General features: G+C 50.8%; 1 protein-coding gene across 1 annotated transcript; it reads right to left on the reverse strand.

The window, feature by feature from the left end:
- Positions 1 to 10750: 10750 nt before the first annotated feature.
- On the reverse strand, positions 10751 to 12184 carry KCNS2 (potassium voltage-gated channel modifier subfamily S member 2). The gene has a single exon (XM_052651955.1). The coding sequence runs from the start codon at positions 12182 to 12184 to the stop codon at positions 10751 to 10753; it is 1434 nt and encodes a 477-aa protein (XP_052507915.1).
- Between the last annotated feature and the right edge of the window lie 380 nt (positions 12185 to 12564).

The raw sequence follows: 12564 nt of genomic DNA on the forward strand, positions 1-12564 counted from the left end.
CAACAAGGCCACAAGGAGTACGTGGTTAAAGGAAGGGCTCAGATTCAGGTTCTGGTTTGTGGTGGAGGACCAGCCGCGCAGCAATGTCAAGACTGTTCCTCTGACCAGTGCAAAGTGGTCCCTGCCATCCCACCAGTGAGCTCATCTGGCACTCTCAGCTCTCCGGATGGCAATGTGGGCGTGCCCGTGGGTCCTGCCACAGAGGAATGGGGTGCTTGAATACAGGCCCGTGTTGATGTTATCCCCCTGCACACTGGTTCATGCATTAGTCCTTATTCAGCGGGAATGTCTTGGCAGCCCTCTCTGGATTCTGGGGCGCACTTAGAAATGCACATTGCAGGGAGGCAGTCCTTTCCAACCTCAAAGGTGGCACTGCCTGACCAGCACATCACAGGTCTTCCAGCCCAGGAGACCATGCTAAGGATGGCCATGCAGTGATACCCCTTTACAAAGGCCTCCCAACCCTCCTTTCAGGGATGCAGCCGCTCACCCTGATTCCCAGGGACCTACGATTTTTCCAGCGGCATTCCCAGTGAGAGGGCCCGAACCCCAGACTTTAGCTGGCCACTCTGCCCTTGGTTCATTTATGACTTGCCAGCGTTGTCTACTCTGTGCCAGGCACTGTGCTGAGCCCTGGAGATAAATGTCCCTGCCCTCTGAGCTTCCAATGAATGAGGATGACAGACATCACCCAATAAGCAAAGGTGACAAGTCACGAGAAGGGCTAAGAAGGAAAAGTACTGAACGCTATGAGAAATAAGGCAGAGACACTGGGTGGTAGAAAGATGTCTTTGAAGTCGGGACGAGTGCAGAGAAAGCCTCTCTATGGAAGTCACATCTAGTGGGAGCCCTGGAGAGCAGCTGGTGCCGCCTCTTTCCTTTAAAGGCCAAGACTGCCCCCTGTCATTGCACCCCCACATTCACAGACACACAAGGGCACAAACACACCCACACACACAGACACATAGACACTGAGACACACACATGAATTCACAGAGACCCCCGTGCTGTGCGCACAAGGACAAACTTAGATACAGGCACGTACACACGTGTATTCTCCCGTGTGCTGCTGGCGGGGTGGGGGCGGGGGTTGCCGTCTGAAGTACATTTTCAGAGATGGCACCCATGACGGTATAGGGGACCAGGGGCACCTATTGCACTCAGCACTGGGCTGGGCAAGGAGTTTGGCTCCCAGCTAAACGATAGCTCTGGGCTCTTGGTTGAATTAATTCTGCCCTAGAGTCCCCTCCTGGCACTGTTTGCTGAGACTGGCTCTCCGGTCTCTCTGAACACATAAGATCTGCACACTGTAGTTTCCAGGCATCAAGCTCATCCCTGAAATATCAGCACAAACGAGTCCCTGAGCACCAAGACTCAGAGCATCTTGCTAATTCTAAAGCTCTGACACACGTTTACATATTCCCACGGGCGAGGCCGGGGAGCATGGGTAAAGGCGAGGGGCAGTGGGATGGCTTGGAATTTGTATTTTTCTTTTTATCTTTTTAACATGAAAGGGCCTTTTTAAAAGATGAGAAAGACTACAGAATAATCAGGGAGTTTGTGTTTTAAAACTGGCAAATTACATAGTAACATTTAAATGCCTCAGCCCGGCTCCCAGGTCCCAGGGCGCAAGGAAGGGCAGAGTGGAAGACAGCGGAGGAAGAACCCAGCATGACTTCTGGGGCTCCCCTGGTTCCCAGCAGCACCTCATTCCAAAGGCAGACCTCAGATCTGGGAGCTCGGTGAGGACAGCATATGGGAAAGCCCGGGGCCATCCTTGGTTTCCTGCGTAGCTGTTTCCCTCCTCTCCTCCCACGCGTTCCACAAAAAGAACTGCAGGCAGTGACCCAGTGCCAGTGGCCTTTGTAACAACTGACCCTGAGTACAGTGGGTTACAATTCAGCTGCTCCCAGTGGAGTTGGCCCTGGCAGACCCACAAAATTTGCCAGGAAAATCAATACAAAGCTGACAGATCAAAAGTGACTCATGCCAGTTCTCCTCTTCGGAAATGGTTAGATGGGTGTCTGACAGATAACGCTTCAGTTCTTTTCATAGTAGGTCTGGAAATAGCTCAGAGGTCTTTAAATGTCTGGAGATGTAGGCGATGATGAGAAGAGTTTTGAGTGGGAGCCTCCCCACCCTGTGCACCCCGATTCTGTTTCTACCATATTCCCCCAGTCTGCCTGCCTCACACCACATGCCTGCATATCAGGAACGACTCTGTGCTGGACAGACCCACCAGTGTCTTTGGGAAACCAGTAGTCTAGGACTCCCTGGTGGCTCAGATGGTAAAGAATCCACCTGCAATGCAGGAGACCTGGGTTTGATCCTTGGGTTGGGAAGACCTCCTGGAGAAGGGAATGGCTACCCGCTCCAGTGTTCTTGCCTGGAGAATTCCATGAACAGAGGAGACTGGCGGGCTATAGTCCATGGGATCACAAAGAGTCAGACACGACTGGGCAACTAACACTTTCATGTGGTTGTCTAAGACTCGGGATTGGCCATCGCTGGACAGGTGCGGAACCTGATCACCGAACACTCAGGCCCTTCATGCTGTCAACTTCTGTGTTCCTTGTTACAAATCTTTATGTCCCTATCACCTGTCCTTGGTTGCCCCATTGAAAGGCACTCTTTCCTAAATGAGCTTTAATGGGTCCATGCAGACTTTTCACCTCCCCAGCTGTGACCCTTAATATCTGTGGTGCTTAATTTGAACATCAGCACCAGCTTATGAAGAAGTCACCAGCAGGTCTAAGATACAGGAAGGGGAAGATGAGCCTGGCAGAGGCAGTTGCAGAAAAGGATGGACTGGAGGGGAATGGGCATGCGTCTGCTGGAAATGGACTGAGGTGGGGTGGGCACCTTTAGAATGGATATAAAGGGACCAGTGTGTGAGATCTGGTGAAGAAAGCATTGATAAAACTTGCTCTCCAAGAGGGTTTGCGAGTGATGGAGGGACAGTGAGAGTTCTGCAAGGGGTATCCCTGAGACCCTGGTGTTTCTCCATGTGGGTCTGAAAACCACTTGCATCAAAATCACCTGGGAGCTTCAGAGTGTAAATTCCTGGGGCTCACTCCTAAGAGTTTGATTTGGTAGGTGGAGTGGTGCCCAGGAATCTACACTATTAAAAGCTCCCCAGATGATTCCAAGGACTTCCCTCGTGGCTCAGATGGTAAAGCATCTGCCTACAATGCGGGAGACCAAGGTTCGACCCCTGGGTCAGGAAGATCCTCTGGAGAAGGAAATGGCACCCCACTCCAGTACTCTTGCCTGGAAAATCCCGTGGACAGAGGAACCTGGTAGGCTATAGTCCATGGGGTTGCAGAGTCAGACACGACTGAGCGACTTCACTTTCACTTTCAAATGATTCCAATGCACAATAAAATAGCTATGCAGTTTACACTGCTGAGAGGTCAGGAGCAATACCCTTTCCCTGTATCACCCTCATGTCTAATATGCTGCTTGGCAATTAGTCAGCTGTCAGGAAATGCTTGCTATGGTGAGTGAGTAGCTAACTCAGTGGAGAAGATTCATAGATGACTTGAAATCTCAATCTGAGTGGCTGAGAGCACTGAGGTTCCCTTAACAGATGTGAAGAAGAAGGCAAGAGTAAGAGGAAGCTCGGGGTGGATACACAAGCTAGAGATGGTGACTTCCAAATGCCTATGGGTAATGTGCATGGACCCGGAAGTGACATGAGGTCAGGCAGGTTGACACCTGCACACTGTTTAAGGCTGTGGCTTGCTGGACACATCATACATGTTTGGGAGACATGCATGATGAAGAGGGTCAATAAGGAGGACGAAGACACAGTGTGGGTATGACAGGAAAAGGCAGAGCCCAGAGAACCTGCGATGCAGGGTCCAAAAAGAGGAGGGAGGGCAGAGAACGGAGAGGTTGTCTATGGGGAACCTAATGGATGAGCTATGGGTCACCAGCTTAGCAATCAGGAATGCCCCTGGTGGCCTTCAAGAGGGCGATTTGGAAAAAGTGATGGGAACAGAAGCCAATCACAGAGATAAAACAAGGAAGCAGATCAAGAGGAAAGCTGAAGCCGCCACTGGCAGAGTTCGCCCTCCGGGGATTTCTCAGGGGAGAGCAGAGAAATAGGAAGACAGCTCTAATGAGCCGGCAGAAAAAGGCAAGGCCTTGGATTTCATCATCCCTGTGGCTGCCCCTTGGATGGTGGTCTTCTATAGGGACCTTTTCTTTCTTCTGTGTCTCTCCATTCACTTCCCAGGTAATCCTACCCACAGCCTCAACTTCCATTCTCTGCTGAGGAGTCCCATGCCAGGCTTCCCTCTGCCCTCTGCGTGTTGCCCAGGAACCCGGCAACACGACTCCAGCTCGGGGATGGATCCAGCTATTCCCAGCCTCTCTTGGTTCACCATCACCCTCCCCTCCACCCAGAAGCCATCCCAGCCCTCCATCTCTCTTCGTCACATCCCGCGGTCGATGGAGTTCTGTAGGGCTGACCTCCTTGGCAGCTCTTCTCCAGCTTGCTTCCTTTGTAGCTGGCCTGCGCTATGGCAGTGACCTCAAGCAGATCTCCCAGCCCCTCCCAGGCCTCCAAGCTGCGCCCAGAGTCCTGTCCCAACAGCATTAGCTGGTCAGGGTGTCCCAACCCTGTGACAAAAGAATGATGCCCAAGCTCTTTTTGTGGCTTTGCCGTGGACTGTTTTTGCACCACACTTCATTTCAACCACGCTGGCTCACATGTCTCACACACGCTGGCCAGGGAGGTCTCCGAGTCTTTGCTGGTGCGGGTCCCTGAGCATGGAAGTTTCTTCCCCTTCCCTTCCCTCCACATCTCAGTTCCTGACTTGCCCCACCACCTCTGGCCACCATCTGGTCCTCTTTCTATTTGTGACCAGAAGTCCCGCCTTTAAGAGGGACCATTCGCCCCTCCTTTCTGTGCCTCCCCACTGCCTCCTCCATGCCAAAGGCTCTCGGTACTTTGCGTATCTCTCTTCCAGCAGACCATGAACCCTTTTGGTGGGGAGGGGAGGGGAGGGGCTGGGGGTGGGGTGGGAGTTGCCTCCAGAAATAGTTACTTCCCAGGAGGCCACTGTTGGACTCAGAGCCTGTTTTGTTGCCTGGAAATAAAATGAATTCAACGGAAGGCCTGAAATAACTGCATTAAACATAGCCTTTCTCAGCCTCCCTAACTGACTGCTCTTTCACTTCCTTCGTCTCTGCCTTTTCTTGTATTCACTCTCTCCTTCCGTACCCTCTTTTGTTTTTCCTCTTTTCCCTGGCTTCTTCCTATCCCCCTTTTTCTTCTGCAGGAACTTGCACTAGCTCCTGGCACACCTGTCCTCTTCTCCTCCCGTCTTATTGTGTGTGTGGATGTTCTTCTGAAAGCATCGACTTGTCACCGGCAGACAAAGTCCTTTGCTTTGGAGAATTTCACCAGGAGGGTGATGATATTGACAGATGAGGTCACAGAAGGAAGAACAGGCTGCCTGTTTTCAGATCTACACTATTAACTGAATCTGATACCCAGATAAAGGTCCTTGGGTGGAAACACTGGTTAAAAGTCCTCCTAAAAATAGAAGATAATAACCATGTGAGTGCAGTATTTAAGTTCTTCCCTTAAGAGGAAGTATTTGTTTTTTTTTCCTTTTGGGGGGCAAGGAATCTCCCCAAATATCCCTGAACATCCAGGTATCCCCCCCGCTGGAGGGAGGACATGTGTTGGGGGAACACAGGGTCTCTACTGGCCGTGAGTGCCTTCTCCATGCTGGCTTGACAGTCCCCTTCTTCAGCTGCCATGAGACGGGACCAGGCTGTTGGCACCCTTCTGGAGGTTTCACAGAAGAGGACACTCGCAGATGCCACCGCCCCTCAGTGAGAACTCAGTGTGGGAGGCGGGCAACCCGCTTGCTCTTGTCCAGATCTCGTGGGAACCGGCTGGGGGACCTGCCAGGCTTCACAGAAGCAGCAACATAAATGGGCAAAGAGTTAGCCCTGGAGCCACATGAGATCAATGGGATTTTCCTCTCTAGTGATTTTTAATAGCAGGAATTTGGATCCACTGTCAATAGCCTAAAACCCACAGAAGACTGCCTTGATTCTTTTAAACCTCTATTTCCCTGACACAGACACCAGCCCAAGTGTTTTCTCTGGTATCGTTGTCCCTGACATTGTTATCTGTTGTGGTTGGCTTTTGAGAAGAGAGATAGAAGCAAACGGAGCAGTCCCTCTGCTCTGTTAAAAATAAATTAAGGCTACTGAGTTCCGCTCGGTGCTAGAAGGAGGACGTGGAGCACCACAGAGAAATTCTGTGTTTACATTGAGATGAAGAACTGGGCAGGGCTTTAAGGTTGATCTAATCTAGGCTTCTCATTCTGCAGCAGGGGGATGTGAGGCTCAGGGAGGCCAAGTGAGGTGCCTAAGATCACAGAGTTGAAGGCAAAACTGGGAGCAAAGCCCAGGAACCTCCTTACAGTTTACGTGGCCTTCAGAATGGCTCATAGGCTAGGTCACACAGGCGTGCATGCTCAGGCATTCAACTGTGTCCAACTCTTTGAGATCTTATAGACTGTAGCCTGCCAGGCTCCTCTGTCCGTGGGATTGCCGGGCAAGAATACTGGAGTGGGTTGCTATACCCTCCTCCAGGGGGATCTTCTCGACCCAGGGATTGAACCTGCATCTCCTGCATTGCAGGTAGATTCTTTACCACTGAGCCACCGGGGAAGCCCCATAGGCTAGTGGGTTAAGTAGGTACTAAGGGCCGATTCCCCAGCAATAGTCACAGCAAACCAGCTGGAACACTCTGGTTACACAGGACCCCAACTTGCTGCCAGGGAGGCACTGGAGCAGTGGGGGGCATGGCAACCAGGTGGGGTGATGTTGGCACTGGCAGGCCCGTCGGTGGTACTGAACGAGACGGGGGAGGGGGGGCAAACCCTCCCAGGGTGTCTATTTCACAGGGGCTCCAATAACTCATAACCATTCCCACTACAGAGCAGGCTGGTCACTCCAGGTCCCAGTGAAAAAGGGACCCCACCTCTCCATACCCTCAAAGAAGAATGAACACCTCTCCCTTCCCAACAAATGCTCAAAAAGCCCAGTCTTTCTCAAGAAATCTGGTTCCCAGTGTTGAACGCCCTTGTTGTGTCTGCCACTCCATGTGTAACTGAAGTGCCCTAAGGGAGTGTCAGCAACCATTTTCTATTTAATCCTCATACTCTTCGAGGCTGGAGTCCTGAGTGTGTCAGTGTTACCCCTCATCACTGAGTCAAGGCACAGAGGCTAAAATGCAGCCATCACACAGAAGGGCTCCTCAGGGTTGCCTCAATGCTTGCACAGTAGCACGTTAATGAGTGTTAAAACTGACAGCACAAATACAGCGTTCTTGATTTTTTAAAATTACAACTCTGTAACAAGTCATGCTGTTAAAACATACAAGAAATACCAGTTAAGCCTTCAAGGAGATAACACACAGCACGTACAGATCACGGCTATCCCAAAGTGCATAACATACTATTTTCTTCAAAGTGAGGCAAGAATTAGCAGGTAGTTCCATTATTTGAACACTAAGACGAGAAGAAATAACAAATCCAAGCGGTAAATACCAATTACTACCTTAGGAGCTACACATCAGCTCGGCATTACAAGATGCCCCTCCTTGGTAACAAAGCCAGGAAATGTAGGGGGTTGACAGAAAACACTGGACGATAACCGACATGCATCTATGCAGTAAAGACACGGTGTCACTTCCCAGCCAGCACTCTCAAAATGCTCATCACATACATTTCGAGAAAAGCATGACCTATATCTTTGTCCCAATGGCGTTGAAAAGAACATCCTTCAGGTGTTGGCAGTGAAGCTGTTCTCAAGCCCACAGCTGGACATAGGTGCTTTGAAGCTTCAACTGTGTCCTCCAAAGGGGGTTGATGGGTCAGTCTGGCAGCCTGGTGGTCAAAGCTGTCAGCTCATAATCATACTCTCAACTCCAGAAACAGAACAGAAAATTCCCCCAACCCCTCCCCCACCCCTTCCCTGCACCGAATAGTTTCAGGGACCAGAAGAAACTGCTCCATCAAATGTTACCTGACAAGGTTAATCAAAGCCCCGCCGAGAGCTCTTGTGAACTGCGTACCTGGTACCTCGGTGCTACTTTGTGGGAAAGGAAGGAAGGGTTCTTTCTCCCCAGATCAGAGTTCCATCTCCATTCTCTGTGGGAATTAACTCCAGTGTTCAAGCCCGCTGGGTTGGTTTCTCACCCTCTTATCTGAAACCACTGCTTGGAGCCCTCAATGCTATTAGGCTATTCTCATGCTTGGAAGTGACTGAAATTCCAGGATGGGCAAAATAATATTTTATAAGAGTATATATATATATATATATGTATGTACAAAAGATATTAAAAAGACAGTCTCTAAAGCACTTTGGGATTCCCCCAATGAAAGGCACCAGATAAATGCAAGTCATCACCAAAATGAAAAGTTTTCCAGCTTTCATATCAGCAAAGAGCAACCACTAGAAGTATCTCTGTTTCAGTGGTAAAAACCTTCCTGTTTAAAAAGAATACTGAGGAGAATGACTGAGCTATTTAGCCTCCGGCCTTGTTTCCTCTTTTCACAAGTGTTCTGGTCAGTGACTGTGGACACTATGCTCAGTGACCCAATACCATCAGCCTTGGCAAACTGAGCAGTCTTCATGAGTTTGTACCATCACCTGCCCCAGTGCAGCTGGAGATGATTTCATAAATTCTCTGCCTTCCGATGCTGCAAACATCAGCCAAAGCCAAATGCTACATGTGGAAATTCTGAGAAATAACCCTGCGCATCTGACTTGGTGGCTGGTTGCCCCTAAGGCATCTCACCTTCCCTGATATTTCTGGGAAACAGAGTAGATGGTAGATCAGGTAGCGCTAGGAGGTGGCTGCCTCCTTGCTCCCTACGAGGCTCCAGTCTGATGGAAAGACTTGAACTGGGGACCCAAAGGCGTAAGTGACGAGTGCGTTCATCCACCAAATGGCCCGCTCTGTAGTAGCCATGGCAACTACAAGTACATAAAGCCTCTGACAAGATCCTCACTCTATCTGAAGGGTATGTACTGCCTTCAACCAACTAAGAGACGAAATGGACCTTTCTAAGGAAGATCCAAGCCCTCGAGAAAAAGCCTGCCTGACTGCACGTGTGGACCCCTGGATTCTGTAGCCTTTCCAAAGAAGAACAACAACGGAGGCCAACTGGAACACCATCTGATTGCCTAGAATATAACAGAGAACTACCCAAGTTAACCCTTCAAAATGCTACATGCTGGTTAACTGAAGAAGAAGGAGGGAGGGCATTTTGGAAAAGGAAAGAGTTCTTAACCTTCAACCCAAGTTTGAAAGTTTAAGGGTCTTTAAAATAGCATCAAGCTTTTCAAGAAGTTTGCAATTATTTATGACATTTTATTAACAATGCTTTTTTGTTTTACAACTCTTTCCTTTCTCCTGGCCTCCACCAACCTTCCCCCCAACGAAAGGCAGCTGAAATGGAAATAAGAACTGTAATATTTCCATCCTGGATAAGCCATTTGTCTATATTTTGAGTACACACTTCCATGCCACCAGGTGTCCATGTCATACCAGGAACTCTGGGGGTGATTAGAGCATTGTGTGTTACATACCGTATCCTAGAAGCAAAATTATCTAAGTAAACTCTGCTTGGAAATAAAAGCTTTATCTAAGCTTTCAGAGCAGGTAACAAAATTTTCTAAGCTACTGCCCTTGCTAGCAGCCCAACAATGTTTGCCTCAGAAAGACAATACAACAGTGAACTTGTTAGTTGAGGAAGACAACACGATCTTATTTCTAAACACCTTAAAAAAGGAACATTCCAGAAACATGCGAATAGCTAAGACACAGCAAAGTTTGGTCACATGACCTAGACCAGCAACCTCAGCAAGAAATAAATGTCCCTGCAACCACCCAGGAAAGAGTGAGGCCTGATTCTGAAAGATCTTCAAGCATCATGCGATTTGGCCTATGTTCAGCTGAAGTCCCTAGCCCTAATGCATCTATTCTTGGGGAAAATTTCAATCTTCACTACATGTTTAACAAAATAACATTCTCTAAAGAGCAACATTTAGAGGTGAACAGGGGTGTACATCATTTGAAAGGTGAGCAGGGTACCCATGCAGGTCACAAGGCTTACAGATCATTGACAAAAACAACTCACAGACTTGAATCGGTCACGTCTGCTTAACTTCACATTCTCTTTGTTTGATATTAAAACTAAATGAAAGCAATGGATAAAGAATTGAGATTTTGTTTTCACCCAACTGTGAGCAAAACCTCATCCTATCCTTGCAGGCCCCACAGATGTGTTTCCACAGGACGTACTTGTGGGGGCTTTTTGTACGGAACTCACATGACAACCTCAGAAACAGGAGCACAAACAACTCAGAGACAGTCCTGGGCCATGAGCACTAGATGAGAGAACACAACGAATGGAGAAATTAGCATTCTAGGTGGTACTCATCCGGCAGAAAGGTGAACATTTTATGCCCACGATGCGAAGACCAGTGAGTGTCATTTCACTGAAAGGTGCAAAGGCATGGTGTCAGACACACCACCCTCTAAAAATGATCTTAAATACTGTAGAAGCAACCTGGGGTGCAGATCCCATGCATTCTCTCCCCTTTGGGGCTGGGCATACTCCTCACGCCATAACCCTAGGATACCTGAACCGTGCCAGAGGCACAAGGGACAGCTCAGCAATGTGGGTTTGAGGATGTCAAGCCCTCCCAGCTAATGTAGGGAATCATTTAAACTTAGTTCGCTTGGCGAGCTCCTGCTCATGTTCGTCAGGCTCGCCATGAGGGATTTAACTTTATGGGCATAATAGTCCCTTAAATTGATGGAAGGGACCTCCTTCATTCCATCTCCGAAGTCACAGCTGCGCATAGCACTCTCAAGTTGCTTCTGGCGCCGATAAAAGTGGGAGAATTTATTGAAGATCAAGGTGATGGGTAGTACCACCACCAGGATACCTGCCAGGATGCAGGCAGAGGCGGTCAGCTTCCCTGCTGTGGTCCCTGGGACCACATCCCCGTACCCTACGGTGGTCATACTAACAGTGGCCCACCACCAGCAGGCGGGGATGGTGGCCAGGCCCTCGTTCTCCTCCTTTTCGATGGTATAGGCCACTACAGAAAAGATGGAAATCCCCACAGAGAGGTAGAGCAGAAGCAGCCCTACTTCCTTGTAGCTGTATTTCAGGGTGGCCCCCAGGGAGCGGAGGCCAGTGGAGTGTCTGGCCAGCTTTAAGATGCGGAAAATCCGCATCAGCCTTAGGACCTGGGCCACCCTGCCCAAGTTGGCCAAGGTAGGCGTGCTCTCCACGACCAGGTTCACCACCAGCGTGACGTAAAAGGGGACGATGGACATGAGGTCGATCAGGTTTAGGGCGTTCTTGAAGAACTTGAGGAAGTCGGGGGCCACGGCGAACCTGGCCACCAGCTCAAAGGTGAACCAGGCGATGCCAAAGTGCTCCACAATTTCGAACCTGGGGTCCTCGCCCGGGTTGCCCTGGCGGTCAGGGATCTGGAAGTCTGGCAGGCTATTGAGACACATGGTGATGATGGACCCCAGCACCACGAGGATGGACAGGACGCTGAAGACCCTGCTCAGGACCGAGTAGCCGGGGTTGTCCAGCGCCAGCCACAGCCGTCTGCGGAAGTTGCCCAGGGGCTGCCCATCGAACTTGGAGGCGTCGTTGTAGAAGGCCAGGATCTCGTCGAAGGAGGACGTGGTGCTCTCCTGCTCGCTCTGCTCGTCCCACTTCTCCTGCTCGGGCTCCACTTTGCGGCCGTGGTAGCTGTAGCTACAGCAGGAGTCGATGAAGAACTCGTTGATGCCCCAGTATTCAATCTCCTGGCTGAAGGAGAAGACGCACAGCTCTGCCATGACGTGAAGCTTGCCGGTGCGGTAGAAGTGCAGCACGTAGGGGAAGAGCTCGGGGTTGCGGTCAAAGTAGAACTCGCGCTGGGCGTCGTCGTAGTCGTCGCAGAGCTCCAGAATGGCCTCGCGCGAGTGGCAGAGCAGCAGGCGGCCCAGGCGCGTTTCGGGGAAGCGCAGCAGCGTGTGCGAGCGCAACCGCTTCTTGAAGCCGCCCACGTTGATGCGGATTTCTCCATCCTCGACGTTGGCCTCCGACACGTCCCACAGGCTCTGGCCAGTCATGCTGGAGACGCCGGCCGCCCGCGCCGCGCGGGGGCGCTACACCTGGAAGCCAAAGCAAGCGCGTCGGGTGAGCGCCCGGCGCTCAGGGCTCGGGCACCCCTTCCTTTCTCCCCACCCGTCTCTAGCGCGCCCAGTCCTCTCCAGCGGGTCTCTGAGTACTGAAGGACACTGGGATGGGAGGACGGTTCTCTGGGCTTTGCCTCCCCGCCTCCCCAAGAAAGGCTTGGAGTTGGGGAGGGCAGGTTATGTTTCTACTGGCATGGCCGCGCCCGCACCCCCATCCTGGGGGTTCTGTCGGTCGCTTTCCGCTGCCCGGGGTCGCACCCCAGCGGCTCCGCGAGCGGCGAGCTGACCTTGCCCGTGGGCGGGCCGAGGAGACG

Source organism: Budorcas taxicolor, chromosome 14, assembly GCF_023091745.1.
Source record: "Budorcas taxicolor isolate Tak-1 chromosome 14, Takin1.1, whole genome shotgun sequence".
Lineage (NCBI taxonomy): Eukaryota > Metazoa > Chordata > Mammalia > Artiodactyla > Bovidae > Budorcas > Budorcas taxicolor.

Bases quoted from the DNA above. Each gene is read 5' to 3' on its own strand.
- KCNS2 (XM_052651955.1), bottom strand. From the start codon at position 12,184: ATGACTGGCCAGAGCCTGTGGGACGTGTCGGAGGCCAACGTCGAGGAT.